The sequence below is a fragment of the Elephantulus edwardii genome, unplaced genomic scaffold (assembly GCF_000299155.1).
Source record: "Elephantulus edwardii isolate Elephantulus edwardi_28Jun2011 unplaced genomic scaffold, EleEdw1.0 scaffold00328, whole genome shotgun sequence".
NCBI classification, from domain to species: Eukaryota; Metazoa; Chordata; class Mammalia; order Macroscelidea; family Macroscelididae; genus Elephantulus; species Elephantulus edwardii.
This window is the reverse complement of record NW_006400078.1, coordinates 1,867,531-1,883,368: the sequence shown is the minus strand read 5'-3', so window position 1 is coordinate 1,883,368 and position 15,838 is coordinate 1,867,531. Positions and strand designations below refer to the sequence as shown.

Below are 15,838 nucleotides of genomic sequence, written 5' to 3'. Positions count from 1 at the left end.
CAGAGCCTGACGCTGAAAGCTGTGTGCTCCCATGGCGGGGAGCCCGCCTGACCGGGCTCTGTGGTCCTTCCCCGTCCAGCCAGTTCAGGTGCAAGCACACCCTGTGCGTGGAGAAAGTTAAGACCGCAGATGGCTTCTCCAGGCACTCTCCCCTTCTCTAGGCTCCTCCTTGTCCCTTCACCCTCCTGTCATTTGGTTCCATGACATTTCCCATCTTACCCCTCAGGCAGAAAACCTGCTCTTGGATGCTGATATGAACATTAAGATTGCAGACTTTGGCTTCAGCAATGAATTCACCTTTGGGAACAAGCTGGATACCTTCTGTGGCAGCCCCCCCTATGCTGCCCCAGAGCTCTTCCAGGGCAAGAAGTATGATGGCCCCGAGGTAGACGTGTGGAGCCTGGGGGTCATCTTATATACACTGGTCAGCGGCTCCCTGCCTTTTGATGGACAGAACCTCAAGGTAGGGTGAAGTGCAGCCTTAGGTCATTTTTATTACTTTTCATCCTCTCGTCTCTTGGTTTACTCCTGACTTCTCACCTTGGCCTTTACGTTTCTCCCAAGCCGAACCCCAGAGTAAGGCTTGCCCAAGGTGGCCCCAGTTTAAAGGTGTGGTCGCTGCATGTTGTCGTGTGGCAGTGAGACTGCCCCTTGGGGTTTTCAAGGCTGTGGTCTGTGGAGGCGATGACCAGCTTTCCCCTGTAGAGCTGCAGTGCACTGGGATTGCCATTCTATTGGTTTGCAGCTCAGCACACAGCTGTGGTGCCCCCGGGACTGCCTTCTGCAGAGAGAGAGAAATGGGATGTGTGTCTGGCCTCCCACCAGGACACCCGGTGTTGGTGGGCCTCTGGCGAGCCAGAGTAAGAGGGCATGAGGTGTTCGGCATCATCCCTTCTTCTCTGGGGAGGTGCATGGTCTCAGGTGGTCCACCTCCTATTGTGTTGTTTTGTTTTTTTTTTAAATTCGGTTTTCCTGGCAGTCTTAAGCCCTAAGGATTCTGGGTATTAGTTTTCTTTGCTTGGTCTTGGGGTGATTTCAGTTTCCTGACCCTGGCATTTCCTGCAGGAGCTGCGGGAGCGGGTGCTGAGGGGGAAGTACCGTATTCCATTTTACATGTCCACGGACTGTGAGAACCTGCTCAAGAAATTTCTCATCCTCAATCCCAGCAAGAGAGGCACTTTAGAGGTGAGCAGCCCTGAGCCCACTGGCTGGAAGTCCTGATGGTTCACGAGGAACCTCTTACCTCAGCTTTCCCCTTCTCCCCCTTCTCTTCCTATCTCCCCAGCAAATTATGAAAGATCGATGGATGAATGTGGGTCATGAAGATGATGAACTAAAGCCTTACGTGGAGCCAGCACCAGACTATAAGGACCCTCGGCGGACAGGTGAGGCTGTGCTGGGCCCTGGGATCAGGCTGCCTGGGAGTCGGGACCAGCCTAACTGTCTTCTCTGTGCAGAGCTGATGGTGTCCATGGGTTACACCCGAGAGGAGATCCAGGACTCCCTAGTGAGCCAGAAGTACAATGAGGTGATGGCCACCTATCTGCTCCTGGGCTACAAGAACTCTGAGGTGCATACCCCGCTCCCCGTCCTGGTCAGGCAGCCTCGATGTTAGACCCCATGCCTTTGTCACCATTGGGAGCTCATCTCTGAGAAGATGTGCTCTCTGCTGGCCGGTCTTAAGCCTCAGCTCTGTCGTCTCGGGTTCTCTGGCCATTGCTTTCTCTTCATCGGTGAAAGCGTAGAAAGGCTGGAGGGGCCTGGGGCTGGCTCAGCTTTGGCTGCTTAGAATTGGGGCTGGTCAGTCTCCAGGTGACCAACCGTTGGTTCTGTCTGTCCGTCCTAGATGTCCGTGTCTGTTTTCCTGGGTTTGAATTTGTATCTTTTTGATTGCTGTCGAGTGTATGAACAAAAGACCCTAATGCCTTTCCATAGCTATCGTTTATTCCATTAGTGTAGTATTTTCTGTGGACTCTTGAGTGTGTGTGTGTGTGTGGGGGGGGTATGTTTATGTCTGTCCGTCCTCCTGACTGCAGGTCTGGAGAGTTGGTGCTGATTCATCTGCCCCTATAGGTCATGCTCAGGGTCTGCTGTGAGTCTGAGGGTGTTCATGGAAGTTGGGGTTTGATCCTCATTTGTGTCTCCCCATGTGCATTCACCCCTCATGGTTATTGCTGGGCTTCCTCCTCCTCAGGGACCTTCTCTTAACCTGCTGAAGGGTTGGTGCTTGGAGTGAGCCCGTATTGATGTGGAGGGCATATCCAGGTCCACCTCTGTTCTTCGGGTGTGTGGACGTGGAAGGACAGAGTGTCCGAAGTGAAGGACTGTGTCCCACCGCCTGTGATTCTGGGGTGTGCTTATGCGGTGGCACATGCTGCTTGAGGTCCTTGTGGGACCTCTCTTCTCCCCTGACGCCAAGTATCCTGTTCTTGCAGCTGGAAGGTGACCCCATCACCTTGAAGCCGAGGCCATCAGCTGATCTGACCAATAACAGTGCCCCGTCCCCATCCCACAAGGTACAGCGCAGCGTCTCAGCCAACCCGAAGCAGCGGAGATTCAGCGATCAGGGTATGTGTTGGGGCCCCAGGTGGTGCAGTGGCTTAAGTATTGGGCTGCTAACTCAAAAGTTGGTTTGAATCTACCAACTGCTCCACAGAGGAAAGGCGTGGCTGTTGGCTTACGATTTACAGCCTAGGGAACCCTGTGGGCAGTTCTGCTGGGTCGTGCAGGACCATGATGAGTCAGATTCGCCTCAGTACAGTGGGTTTGGGGTCTTTTGTTAACAACAGTAGCACAGTGCTCTGCCTTCTGCAGAGAGGTCCCAGGCTCTGGGGGCTTTGGGTGGTCCTGCTGGTTTTAGCTTCGTGGTGTCGGTGGCCTCAGGCCTATCACATAACTCTCCTCTGCTCAGTGGACTAGGCTTTTGCTAGGTTGCAGACAGGGTTGTAAGAGAGCACCCCACACACACTATGGGCCTCAGTGGGCCTGGCCTTACCCATTCTCCTCGCCCCTCTGGCCCAGCAGCTGGCCCTGCCATTCCCACCTCTAATTCCTACTCTAAGAAGACTCAGAGTAACAACGCCGAAAACAAGCGGCCTGAGGAAGACCGAGAGCCAGGACGAAAGGCCAGCAGCACAGCCAAAGTGCCTGCCAGCCCCCTCCCCGGCATGGAGAGGACTAAGACCACCCCTACACCCTCCACGGTGAGTCCCACCCAGCCCCCTCCTCCATTCACCGCTCTTCTCGACACGGGGGCTTCCTCAGACCAGCTTCCTTGGGCTGCTGCCACCCCAGCCTTCCTTCCTGGGCCGCTTTGAAAGCCAGGGCAGGAGTAAAGGTAGAGCCCTGGTCTGGGAGTGGAAGGTGCTGGGAAAGCTGTCTGCGAACCAGGGTGGGGGCCTGACCACAAGTGATGTTGGTTTTCTGTCATCTCTGTCCTCTTTATTCCCCACAGAACAGCGTCCTCTCCACCAGCACAAATAGAAGCAGGAATTCCCCACTTTTGGAGAGGACCAGCCTTGGCCAGGCCTCCATCCAGAATGGCAAAGACAGGTGAGCGGGTCCATCCCTGCCTGCCACACTCCCTGGGAGCGCGCATAGAGCATGCCCAGAGCAGTGACATCACGGCGGCCCATTGCCGCTCCCAGCCAGAGCATCGCTCCTGCTCCAGCCCTTCATCCCTGCTCTGTCCAGTCGGCTTTCTACATCCTGTCCCTCCTCACTGCCTCCCACCGTCTTGTCTGCCCGCTCCCCCCTCCTCCCCGCCCTGCCTGCCCCCTGCAGTGTTCTAAGTGCATCGTTCAGTGGGCATCGCCCCACAGCCTCGTTCTGCAGCTGCCCTCCTCTGGGCACCGGCACCTCCAGCTTTGTTCCAGGAATCCCAGTTCAGGGCAGAACCTGGAGTTGTCCATCTAAGGGGAGTTCCTGGCCATTCCATCTCCCTCCTCCTTTGAGAGCACAGCTTCCCCAACTCAGGCAGGCCCCGCCTCTTCTCAGCTTCCTGACAGTTGTCCTGAGCAGCATCCAGCTCTTTCTGTAGGAGAAACTCCGTGTTGAGAGTCCTAGGAGACCAGTGTGGCCCGCAAGCAGTTCCTCGTGTTCCCTTTCCTCTTCCCAGGCTCCAGCCTCCATTTCCAGTCCTCACACCTCAGCTCTGACTGCACCCCCTGTTGCTCCCCTGCTGGAACCTGACCCACGTCCTGCTGAAGCTCCCAGCCCTGATCTTTGCCCTGCCCTTGCTTTCTAACCCAGGCCTCCTGCCCCACCCCTAACCCAGGCCTCTTCGCTGCTTTTGTCTCCTAGCCTAACCATGCCAGGGTCCCGGGCCTCCACGGCTTCTGCTTCCGCCGCAGTCTCTGCGGCCCGACCCCGCCAGCACCAGAAATCCATGTCGGCCTCCGTGCACCCCAACAAGGCCTCTGGGCTGCCCCCCACGGAGAGTAACTGTGAGGTGCCGCGGCCCAGGCAAGTGTGTTGGGGCAGCCGACGCACCTGCTGCCGTCAGCCAGCCTCCCTCCCTCCCTCCCCGCAGCATTCTCTCCTCCTACCTGGGGGCCTGCTCTCTTCTTAGCATCTGAGCCATCCCCAGTGGCCCTGCCCCTGCAGCCAGACAGTGAGAGACCAAAACCACCCTTTGTATCCCTCCTCCATCCAGCTCTCCCCCAGAGCAGGTGTGAGGCAGTTGGCCTGAGGCTCCGGAAGGAAGCCTTTGAGCTCTGAACCTACCCGGCCTTGCTTAGGACCAGTCTCAGGGACTGAGGCCTGAGGATTGGCCAGCACTGTCCTTTGTTTAAGTCACCAGGAACCACTTCTCTCCGGCCTGTCTCACCTTCCTCACCTCTCCCTTATTGCCCCGCTTCCCAGCCATCCTTTCCCTGTGCCCCCTAGGTGTCCACCTCACTGTGTCCTCAGTGGTCACCCCCTTCCTCCTGTGTCCTCCCTGATGGCTGCCTCTAACCCAGCATCCCCCTTCCCACCCTAGGGCACTCAGGCACCGGCTGACAGCGCTTTTCTGTACACTTACACACCCCTTGCCCCCTCTCCCCACAGCACAGCCCCCCAGCGTGTCCCTGTCGCCTCCCCCTCCGCCCATAACATCAGCAGCAGTGGTGGAGCCCCAGACCGAACCAATTTCCCCCGAGGTGTATCCAGTAGAAGCACCTTCCATGCCGGGCAGCTCCGACAGGTGCGGGACCAGCAGAATTTGCCCTATGGTGTGACCCCAGCCTCTCCCTCTGGCAACAGCCAGGGCCGACGGGGAGCCTCCGGAAGCATCTTCAGCAAATTCACCTCCAAATTTGTACGCAGGTGAGCAGGGAGCATAGAGACGCAGAAGGACTGACACCAGGCCTTTCTCTGGGCCCCGGGGGTTAGGGTGGGACTCTGAACTTGGGGGATAGGCTAAGCTTAGGGAGCCCAAGAAGTTAGCCCAAACTGAGGGTGGCGGTGGCCTTTGTCCACCCTGCCTGTGCCTAGACCCTTCCCTTCTTGGGTCTCTCCCCAACTCTACACACACCCCTTATTTTCTGGCCCCCAGCAGATGGCCGATACCGCCTCCTCTCTAGGAGAGTGTGAACGCAGATGCTAAAATAAAAGCCCCCTCTTCTCTCCTGGGTTCCCATGGAAACTTATATTTGGTGACGCAGCTGCAAAGTCATGAGGCACGAGCCAGGCTGGGCCAGCAAGGAACATTTGCCTTTTTCTGGTCTCTCTTCTCACCCCCTTTGACCTCACCTCCCCAGTCCAGTGATGGTAGTTTCAGACAAGAGCAGGCCTACAGTACGCCTGCCCCGGGCCTTCCTGGATGAAAACCCCCGGAGCCCGAGTGGCCTGTGTCTCTTTGAGCCTGGCACACCAGTGCTGGGGTGCTGGGTTCTGAGATGCCCCCCTGCCTCTCTCCAGCCCTTCCAGCTCCATGTCCTGGGAGCAGGAGCCCAGGAAACCGCGGGCGCCTGATAGCGGGTCCATTTGCCCTCCTGTGGAGGAGCCCAAGACTGCCATCCCGTCCTCGTCCTGGCACACAAGTGCCCAGGCGCAGGGGTGTGTGGACCCCGGGAGGGGAGGGGTGGGGCAGATCTGGATATCGCAGACTCGAGTCTCGCTGAGCGGCTCTTCCAAAGGGAGGTGACCCCTAACCTGGAGAGCCCACTCCCACCTGCTTATCCACATACCGTCTTGTTGGTTTTTTTTATTTCTTTTTTTATTTTGTCTTTTTTTGTTTGTTTTTTTTTTTAGAAATCTGTCTTTCAGATTTGCCAGAAGGTAGGCGTTGAGCCCCCTGGGTGTGTGTGTCTGTCCTGTGTCCTGCCTTCAACATTAACTTCCCTCTTCTTGCTCCCTCGTCCTCCTCCTGCTAACTGAGGATGAGTGACCCCCCTCACTGCCATCTTAAAGGGATGAAGCCTGCCCTCTCTGCCCACAGGGCACACAGCTTTGAAGAGGGAGGGCCTGGAGCTCACAGCTGTGCCTGTCTCCATTCAGGGGGGCTTACCCAGGGAATTCTCCCTTTAAGATTGTCCTTGTCTCCCCTCAGGGTCGTCCCAGTGTTGGGCTCCTGTTTCTGTCCTCTCCCTGCTGTGTGCATGCTCACTGGGTCCTGCTTCCTTCCGGCCTCCCCTGAACTTTGGGGCTGTGTAACCTCCACCCCGTCCTGTGGGGTGACAGACCTTTAGAGATATGGCAGGGACGCAAGGGCCTGGGTCGAGGTCAGTCCTCTAGCCCCCGGGCACCTTTGCTTGTGGATGGCGGTGGGCCACAGCGCCCCCTCCTGGCCACTCCTGCACAACTGCTGGGCTAGCCAGTACGCCTGCCTCCAGTGCTCTCCTCTGCGGCCTAGACAGCCGGAGGCTGCAGGGTTCTAGGGTCCGTATTGCCACCCGGTCCTAAGGAAGACAAGAAATCCCACTCTCCCGGTTTTCAGACCTACTACCCAGGCCCCTTCTTTTTGCTGGAGGCCTGGGGGCTTGGCCTTTTCAGGAACAGTGGTGGTGCTGGGGCTGGAACACGTGGCAGTCACACTAGGGCCGCATCTCCTTGAGAAACTGTCAAGATGTTCTCAGGCTTGCCCCTGCGCCGATGAGCCCTAGGCTGTCACTGCATGGCTGGTCATTACTGCCCAGGGTGGCCCCTGCAGGGCAGGAGCCAGGCTGTCTGGGGGGCTAGGAACAGCTGCCTGGTCGGAGTGGGCTTGTTTGCATTCTGTCTTGTCTTTGTGTTCTTTTCCATGTACTGTTGCTGCTCCCCTCCTCTTCCTCGTGCCCCATCCTCCACAGCCCCCAAGTTCCCGGCTCAAGGCACCTGTCTACAGCCGGGAGCTGGAGAAGCCGCTCAGCGGGGCCATGATGCCCACCTGCCCTGCCCTCCGTCCTCCCTTCTGCACAAGCAGAAGCAGATGGCTGGCAGGCAGGCTGGCAGATGAGGAGTTAAAAGTGGGGGAGGCAGCCTTCTCCTTCCCACAGCAGGGCCTCAACCCAGTAGGCTCAGAGGGCTTGTCCCTTGGGGCCTCCTGAAAGAGACCCCCACACACTGCCTTGCCCCTTCTCCCACAAAGATCCACAGAGAACGGACTCTTCCCTCCCGCCCTGGGATAGAAGCCCACCCAGTGCCAGCAGCAGGCCTGGTGCTGCATCTTTGTGCGGCAGTTGAGGCTCCTTCTCCCCAGCTCTGAGTGTGGGGGGAAGAGGACTGTGTCGGGCTCCCGGTTGGTCAGGGACAGTCGAGCTGCCAGGGCACAGTGCCGCAGAGCCGTCTTGGGCTGCCAGGTGACGGGCTGATGGGTCCAGGTCCTGCTGCACCTGCCCGTACCCGCCCTCACCTGGCTCGGTGGCGGCGGAAGGAGCGAGAGGCCCCAGCACTAAACTCTCCCTCGCTCTGTTTTTTGAGGAACCTGAATGAACCTGAAAGCAAAGACCGAGTGGAGACGCTCAGGTGAGCGGGCTGGCCCAGCCCCAGCCCTGCCCGCCACGGCCTCCTGCTGCTCTCTTCCTTCTGCCGCCTCAGCTCTTCTCTGGCGGTTCTGCCCTGTCCCCACCCTCCTGGGGCCACCCTCTCAGACCAGCCCCAGCCCCCCACGACAGTGGGGCCCTCCTCCAGGTGTGCTGAGTCCTGGAGGGAGGAGCCCCGGGCTGGGCGGCTGGGGCTGCGGACTCCTGCCTGCTGCCTAGCTCCCCTCTGCGCCCCCACGTCCTCCTGTCGCCAGGCCACACCCCGTTTCTCCCTGCACCTCCCCTGGCACAGGAGGACTTGCATGGGCTGTCCCCCCTCGGGCGGCTGGCCTCCGCCCACGCACCGGCCCCCTCGACCAGGTTCTAACCACTCCCTCTTCCAGCGCCGGTTGCTCCCTCTCCTGGTCTCCGGGTGTGTCTGCCTGCCAGGGGGGCTGTCCTGGGGGTGGCGGCCCCGACCCCCGCCTCACGGCCGCCTCTGCCTTCCCCGCAGACCTCACGTGGTGGGCGGCGGAGGCGGCAACGACAAGGAGAAGGAGGACTTCCGAGAGGCCAAGCCGCGCTCGCTGCGCTTCACGTGGAGCATGAAGACCACGAGCTCCATGGAGCCCAACGAGATGATGCGGGAGATCCGCAAGGTGCTGGACGCCAACAGCTGCCAGAGCGAGCTGCACGAGAAGTACATGCTGCTGTGCGTGCACGGCACGCCGGGCCACGAGGACTTCGTGCAGTGGGAGATGGAGGTCTGCAAACTGCCGCGGCTCTCCCTCAACGGCGTGCGCTTTAAGCGGATATCGGGCACCTCCATGGCCTTCAAAAACATTGCCTCCAAAATAGCCAACGAGCTGAAGCTTTAACAGGCTGCAGGAGCGGGGGAGCGGGAGGCGGCCAGCTGGACTTAGCTGCTGGGGTCTCCGCGGCGCCACGGGCGAGATGCAGACTGGACTAGGTGTCTCCCCCTGCTGGCCCTCCTCCCTCCCTGCCCGGCGCCCTCCCACACGTCCACCCCTGTCAGAAGCCCTCCTGCGCCCTGTCCCCCCGCCGGAGGCAAAGCCGGGGGGAGGGCGGGGCAGGGCCCCCGGTACTGCGGTTGCACAGAGTATTTCCCCTAAACCAAGAAATTTTTTTATTACCAAAAAGAAAAAAGAAAAAAAATATCCCAGCGGCCACCTTTCCTCCCTGCCCCACGGGGACAGTCACGACTGGATCTCTGGGGTTTCCCGGGAGGTGGCTCAGGGCTGGAACACACTCAGGCAAGAGTGGTGGAGTTCCCTGTCAGCCCCTCCGCCAGGCCCACCGGGCTCCTCCGCGCTCCTTCCCTCCACGCAAACCACCAGAGGTGGCCTTCCCCCAACCCCGGGCCCACCTTGAGGCCTGGGCAGCTGTGGACTGGGGTGGGCGGGCTGGGAGCTGCTGGGGGCTGTGAGGTGGGGCTGAGGGGCAGTGGGCTCCCTCCACACTGTATCCTCCGCCCACCCTCCTTCCAGAGCTGGGCATTTCCTTCCACAAGCTGCTGTGGGGCTTTCGTCCCCTCCTCAAAGTCTGTGCCATCTTCCCCACCCCTCCCGGCTCGGAGGAGGGGCTGACCCAGGGCTGGGAGTGGGAGGGGCTGCAGGGCAGATGGTTCCAGAGGCCCCCCCCCCCATTCCCCAGCCGCTCACTTGTTCCCCAGGATCTGGGTCTTCTCCGTTCTGGGAGAGCCTTTGTCTGGAAGCACACCCCTCCCCGGCCCGTCCTCCTCGCTTCCCCTCGTTGGCATTAATCTGGGCACCAGCTCCTTCCATGCAGTGACTTCCTCACGCTCTCATCTCCGCCTTGCCTTTCTTCCTGACACTGTCGCCCCTCCTCTCAGGAGACACAGCCCTGGGTCTTCCTGGCCACCTGGCCTGGAGGGCCTGGCCCTCACGTGGTGGGGGACAGCAGGGCCAAGTGGCTCCCAGCTCACCTCCGCGGCCAGTGTGGGAGTTGGGGGGGTTTGTGGGCGCTTGGCTGGTGGCGGCCGCTGCATCCCTTAATTTATTTCTCTGCTGTTTCTGTTCTTGAGAAAATTGAGGGAGGGAGCCTTGCAGAGGCTGCCCAGACCCTCACCTGAGTTGTACATTTTTTTGTGATGGGTTTTATTTTTTATTTTATTTTTTTGATTTATGATGACTCCACCCTTGCTCATCACCCCCACTCCCAGGCCAGGCTCAGTGGCAAGTCAAGCCCTTGGGTCCCAGGAAGGGGCCTTGCCAACCTCAGCCCTCCTGCCCCATGCCCCCGACTGTGGGCTCCGGCTCAGACCAAGGGCTCCCCTCCCTCGCCTCCCACCTGTGGAACAGCCCGGGTGCTGAGGGGGCCAGGAGGGCATGGCTTGGCCCCCAAAGGGGTGGGGGTCGGGGCACCCAGGCAAGGTGGCCCCACCCCACCCAGACCCCCCCTCCTGCACTTAGTCCCTCCTCTGGATCAAACACGTAATAAAGAGAATGTTTGGAATCTGAGCTGCCTGGTCCAGTTTCTTCTAGCAGCCAGTGGGCAGGGACCCAGTCCCCACAGGCAAGATGTGGCCCAGCCTGCCCATCTGAAGGAGAACTAGCCAAGGCCCTGGGCCTATATGGCCCCATCCACAGAGAAGAAGGACTCGGTGAGCTCATGAGCTTTTATTTATTAAAAACATTGAAAAATAAACCTAGGTCTTGATGCCCTTCCTGACCTCCTCTCCAAGCTTGGGCAGCAGGCATCGCCCATCCCTGAGGACAGCCGTTCGTCCCCCACCAGCTTCTGCTGCCGGTCCCCAAGGGACCTCTGGCTGCCTCGCCCTACAAGTCCCCCGCCCCAGCTCACCCCAGACTTATTGCTAATAGAGGGGGAGAGGCAGCACTTGGATGTTCTCCCCTCCACTACGTCACTACCCCCACACGAAGGGCGGAGCCCAGGGCCCTGCCCCAGCAGCCACTCCCACTAGACGTGGATCCTCAGGCCCAGCTGTCAGTGGGGACTGGCTGCTGGCACCACGCAGAGCTCACGTTCAGGCTGTGCCCACTGGCAGCTCTGGGTCTCCCCACGACCCAGGCAGAGCCCTAGTCCTTTCTGTCCTTGACACCAGCGATGTCCAGCAAAGGGGTTCTGGAGCCCGCAGTTGAAGGACCTCAGGGCTCAGAGTGAAGGCGCCGGGGGCTCCAGGGGGGCTCCGATGAGGGTGGGTGGGGGCTGGGGTCCTGAGCGAGCACTGTGGCGGGAGGCAGCCAGAGCAGGGCGGATGAGTGGAGGAGGGGGCTGGTTAGGGGCCAGCCGGGGCTGGAGGAAGCGGCCCTGCTGTAATGGGGGCGGCTGACGAAGCAGAGTGGGTGCTGTGGGCAGGGGTGGCCTCAGCAGTGGAGGGGGCTGCGACAGCGAGGTGGGAGGTGGAGGGGGTGGTGGTGCAGGGGGCACCGACCGAGGCGCAGATGTGGAGACAGACATGATCTGGACCTGAGAGGAGAAAGGAGGATGACAGGCCGGGCTTAGGCTGGGCCCCTTCTCCAGGATCTAAAGCACTCTCATCCCCTCCTCACCTCATCATCTTCCTCCAGGGCTGGGGCTGGCAAGGGAGCCACTCTCCTGGCTTCCTCCACGGGGCCTGGAGCTGCCAGGGCCCCATCCTGCTCGGCCTCCCATTCCTGGAGCACCTCCTCCAGATTGAAGCGGCGTCGGTAGCTCACAAAGAAAGTCTTCACCTGGGTCAGGGTCTTGTTCCCAATCACTTCGGCGACCGCCCCGAAGTCTTTGCCGTACCTGCGAATGGCTGCGAACGGACCAAGAATGTAAGCATCGCTCAGAAGCGATCACCTCCCAGGGCCCTCTGCTCTCCCCCAGGCCTCACTCACCCTGCACAGCCAGAAGCTGCTCGTCGGTGGTCCAGCGCGAGTTGAACTTGGTGTTGGCCTGAAGAATAAGGAATATGGAAGTGGAAGCCCTGCTCCATCCCCTTTCTGTCCAGGTCACCTCTTGAGAAAACCCCAAACTGAAGAAAAAAGCCTTACCTCAGGGGGGCGGAGAGGATCGATGCCACCCTCCAGCGCTTGGCGAAGGCTGCTATTGGTCTGCTTCATGCTCTGAACCTGGGAGCAAATGGCAGGACAGAAAGGCGCTTCAAACTACCTCAGGAAGGTTACCATGGCCAGTCCAAGCCCCCTGCCCCCCACCTCCTCTGGCACCCACCATCCTGCTCTCAAGGCAGCATGGAGACTAAGTTACTTTAAAAGACTCAAAAAGGAAAAACCAATGTGATCGGATGGGGCAGAACCAAGCTCAGCCATACACCACCTCCCTCACACCTCAGGTGCCCCCCTCACGTTGAGGTTCCAGGTAATAACCACCCCTTCGGCAAAGCCTTTTATCTTCACAAACCCCACCTGGCGTTTGAGAGAGATGAGCTGGGAATCAAGGCCTCGAAGTGTGAGGTTAGCAAGGTCCGGGCTCCCGGACACAGCAGCAAGGCCCTCGGGGCTCAGGTACATGCCCTTGGGTGGGCGCCGCCGGGTCCTCAGAGGGTGATGACGGTACTGGGACACCTGGACCTCCTTCTTCCCGGGGCCTTGGCGGGCATTCAGGGGCCGCGAGGGCAGAGGCTGCAGGAAAGCAGATAGAGTGACTGGCAGAGTCAAGGGAGGACAGGCAGGCAGGCAGGCTGGACTGGAACAGGACCTCACCTCTCTCTTGGGGTCTCCGGCATCAGGCTCGCCCTCACTCACAGTCCCCCGACCCTCTTCAAGCTCATCACTGCGGACAAGGAGACCATAAAGAAATGAGGCTGCGGCCAGAGCTGACCAGCCCTACTTGGCCCCACCACATGCTTATTCATGCCCCCACCTGTCTTCTTTGTCTTTGCGGCCCCCAAGTCGCCGGGCCTGCCTGTCCATCACGCTGGTCCGGCTTCGGGTCTTCTTCCAAGAGTAGTAATACTTAACCAGGCTGGGGATCAGCTTGTCAGGCAGCTGGGGAAGGCAATACAACAGATGGGATTTGTCCAGGTCTCGGGGTCATTAGGGGCTCACAGAGGAAGGTGCAGGTAAACTTGGGAGGAGGGAGACTTTACCATCTGCTGGATACGCTGGAAGCACTTGCCATGGAAGCCAAAGGCCTGTTCAAACAGCACCTTGTCCTCCACTGTCCACTCGTCAGGGAACGGAGTGAAGTTGGCCAGGTCCGCTAGCGACTTTTCCACGTCATGCTTGTGCCACAGAAGCATACCCAGTGCCTGGACCGGGACAGCCGTAGCTCAATTCACCTGCCCCAGAACGGCCTGTCCCCATGTCAAATCCCCATTCAGCCAGACCTCACCTGCTCGATGTTGTAGCCATGCTTCTCCTTGGCCATGGCAATGTACTTGTCAACTGCAGGGTGGAAGTAAGCAAGCCCTCAGAGGAGGGGATGTATCCCCATCCTCAGCCCTGGAAAGAGGGGTTCCCACCCAGGGGCCCCAAGAATGGGCTCCATCCACATCCCTGAGCGTCCAGCCCACTTCTGAGAAGAGCTGGTCACCAGGACATGCACTCAGCAGGCCATCCAGCAAGTGCTCCCCCCAGGGGTCCTGCCCACTCACGTTTAGCATCTGACACACAGTGGTTGGGCGACCACACCAGCATCCCTTTAAGCTCCTTGTTGCTGTAGCGCGCAGGGCTCTCTGGAAGGCAGTACAGCAGAGGAGGAAGCTCTTAGACCAGCCTCTGCTGCTCCCCTGGCTCCATGGCAAGGGCGGCGGCAGAGTGAGGCCAGGGAGGTGAGGCCCAGAAGGGACTGAGGGGCAGAGACCCAGACAGGAAAACAGAGCAGGAAAACCAAGCTGGGCCACAGGGCCACCCCCGCCTGCCCACTGGTCCTGTGATGGGAGCCGGCCAGGCAAGGCTCGCCAGGTGGGGCTTCCAGACAAGCCCTTGGCCCCTCCATCGCAGCCTGTCCTGCCACTCACCAGGCTTGCACTCCGGAATTACGGCCTGGTAATTGGTTCCAACGCGGATCATGCTGTCTGTGGAGCCAGAGGGAGGCAGTCAGGACTCCAGGGAGGGTGGGCAGGCGAGAGGATGAGGTGGGGGAGGTGGCTGGCCCCAAGCGCTCTTCCCTGACCTCCTGGGGCTCCCACCTTCCCGGAGGCTTACTTTCCCCTCAGATTCCCGCCAGGCTCCCCTCAGCCAGGAAGAACTGAAGGGTGGAGGCGACGGTAGGTTAAAGGGGTAAGGGAGGAGTTTCAGAGGCCAGGCCAAACAGACCCCATTACTCTCGCTGGGATTGTGGGAGACAGGCCCTCAAGGAACCTCAGGCTCCTTCCCACTACATGAGCCTCACGGCTCCGCGTGGAGGTGTCTTTCCAGCCCTGCCCATCAGACCACAGTCCCCTGCAAAGTGGCGCGGTAGAAGGGACACAGTACGAAGAAGGTGGGAACGCCTCAGCTTCACAGGATCAACTGCGAGCATGAAAGGCAAGGGCCCGGGTGGGCACCACCACCTCCGGGGCGACGCCAGGGTCCCAGCCCGGCAGCTTCCCCGTGCTGGTGGCCTCAGGCTTGGAAGAGAGGCAGGGCGGAGGCTCTGATCCAGGGAGGAGCAATCAAGATAATCAGCCCGCGGTCAGAACTACACCCACCCCAGCTCCGACGCGCGCGCGGACCGTGCGCCTTTACCCCGAGGCTGCCGGGCTCACCGTGCGAGTGCTCCTCCTCGCTGCTGTCATCCTCCGAGTGGGGCTGGCCGCCGTTGGGCGCCGTCTTGGCCCGGCTGCGGGACAGGATCCCGGAGCCCGCGCTCGGCTTCTCCATCACAGAGGGCATCACCCCGCCCAGCGGCCCCGGGGGGCGCAGGAGCCGACCGAGAGCGACCGTACTCGGCGCGCTCTCCCTGAGTGCCGTGCCCGGCCCGGCCTGGAGAGGTCGCCACTGAGGCTACGAGAGGCAGGTCAGCGTGGCTGGGGTCCTGCAGGGCAGCGGCCCAGCGTGCAGCCCCAACTCTCGGCGACCCCTGCGGGCAAGGGAGTCAGAAAAGTTTGTGCAGAAGTGGGGGTGAGGGCGCAGGATGAGCGCAAGGTCCGGAGCGGCCAAGGCGCGCTCGCTCTGTCTGCCCCACGGGCTTGAGCTCCCGGGAAGAAGTCTGCACGCTGCCCTCGGGGCGCTCCGGCGCCCACCGCCTACCCGTCCGTCCGCGCCGCGCAGTGGGCGGGCGCTGCAGCGCAACGTGCGCCCCCGCGAGCTCCGCGCCTCTCGGCGGCGCCCGGGATGCCCCGGTACCCAGGCAAGGACGCCGTCTCCACCAGCCAGCCCCCTGCCCGCGACGGCAGCCGGCGAGGGCCGGGCGGTGGCGGCGGCGGGACGGCGCGCACGGCGTGCGGCGCTGGGGCACAGTTACCGGGAGGCGGGCGGAGCGCAAGCCGTGGGCGCCGCCTCGCACCCTCCACGGCGCACTCTCCCTGCCTTTCGGGCTGCGGCTGGCCGGCCCGCTCCGCCGCCGCTCCTCGCGCACACAATGAAGCTGCTGGCAGGGAAGTAGTGCCGGCTGCGGCCTCAGCACCCCTCCCCCAGCCGATGCCTCCGCCAGCTGAACATCTGGCCCTGGGGTGGGAGGGAGGGCCGGGGGCGGGGCCTGGGCCGGGGCTAGACCTCAGGGGGTGGGGTCAGCACGCGGGTGGGGAACGCTCTTCTGCCTGCTCCCTTGCGTCCTGGGGCTCCCAGACGTGGCCCCGGGGGAGATCCTGGTGCTCCCCCCCAGAGTACCTGGGGGTCAGCCCCACCCACGCGCACACCAGCTCCACACATCAGTGGGCTCCGGTTACCTCCGCCTGCCCTGGGGGCCTAGAGGCCGCCTGCCTGCCTGCCCGCCCGGGTGGAGCCCAGCTTTTCCTTCCATTTCCCTTCCTGCCAAGGAACTCCCGCCCCCCTTCCGCAGGG

The 15,838-nt window shown here is 61.1% G+C and overlaps 2 protein-coding genes across 4 annotated transcripts in view; one reads left to right on the top strand and one right to left on the bottom strand.

The window, feature by feature from the left end:
- MARK2 (MAP/microtubule affinity-regulating kinase 2) overlaps positions 1 to 9,089 on the top strand; it is a 66,443-nt gene extending 57,354 nt beyond the window's left edge. The window contains exons 8-19 of one of the 3 annotated variants that reach the window (XM_006901510.1): positions 227 to 463; positions 1,066 to 1,185; positions 1,286 to 1,385; positions 1,458 to 1,570; positions 2,436 to 2,568; positions 3,022 to 3,203; positions 3,455 to 3,552; positions 4,303 to 4,464; positions 5,050 to 5,307; positions 6,235 to 6,261; positions 7,882 to 7,926; positions 8,437 to 8,800. In XM_006901510.1, the coding sequence (XP_006901572.1) occupies positions 227 to 463; positions 1,066 to 1,185; positions 1,286 to 1,385; positions 1,458 to 1,570; positions 2,436 to 2,568; positions 3,022 to 3,203; positions 3,455 to 3,552; positions 4,303 to 4,464; positions 5,050 to 5,307; positions 6,235 to 6,261; positions 7,882 to 7,926; positions 8,437 to 8,800 (1,839 nt within the window). Of the gene's footprint in view, positions 1 to 226; positions 464 to 1,065; positions 1,186 to 1,285; positions 1,386 to 1,457; positions 1,571 to 2,435; positions 2,569 to 3,021; positions 3,204 to 3,454; positions 3,553 to 4,302; positions 4,465 to 5,049; positions 5,308 to 6,234; positions 6,262 to 7,881; positions 7,927 to 8,436 lie in introns of all 3 variants that reach the window. The other 2 variants (XM_006901511.1, XM_006901512.1) reach the window with 2 other exon arrangements.
- Positions 9,090 to 11,078: 1,989 nt separating this feature from the next.
- Positions 11,079 to 14,728, bottom strand: RCOR2 (REST corepressor 2). The gene is made up of 12 exons (XM_006901509.1): positions 14,602 to 14,728; positions 13,873 to 13,929; positions 13,507 to 13,587; positions 13,245 to 13,297; positions 13,000 to 13,161; positions 12,774 to 12,898; positions 12,614 to 12,683; positions 12,317 to 12,532; positions 11,945 to 12,022; positions 11,789 to 11,846; positions 11,477 to 11,706; positions 11,079 to 11,393 (listed from the first exon to the last, which is right to left on the bottom strand). Exons 1-12 carry the CDS (start codon positions 14,726 to 14,728, stop codon positions 11,079 to 11,081), a joined length of 1,572 nt encoding a protein of 523 aa, XP_006901571.1.
- Between the last annotated feature and the right edge of the window lie 1,110 nt (positions 14,729 to 15,838).

Excerpts from the sequence above, each read along its gene's own strand:
- RCOR2 (XM_006901509.1), bottom strand. The coding sequence starts at position 14,728 with ATGCCCTCTGTGATGGAGAAGCCGAGCGCGGGCTCCGGGATCCTGTCC. Across the intron at positions 13,588-13,872 it reads AATTCCGGAGTGCAAGCCTG|AGAGCCCTGCGCGCTACAGC; the intron begins GTGAGTGGCAGG and ends ACTGCCTTCCAG. Across the intron at positions 11,847-11,944 it reads ATCCTCTCCGCCCCCCTGAG|GCCAACACCAAGTTCAACTC; the intron begins GTAAGGCTTTTT and ends CTTATTCTTCAG.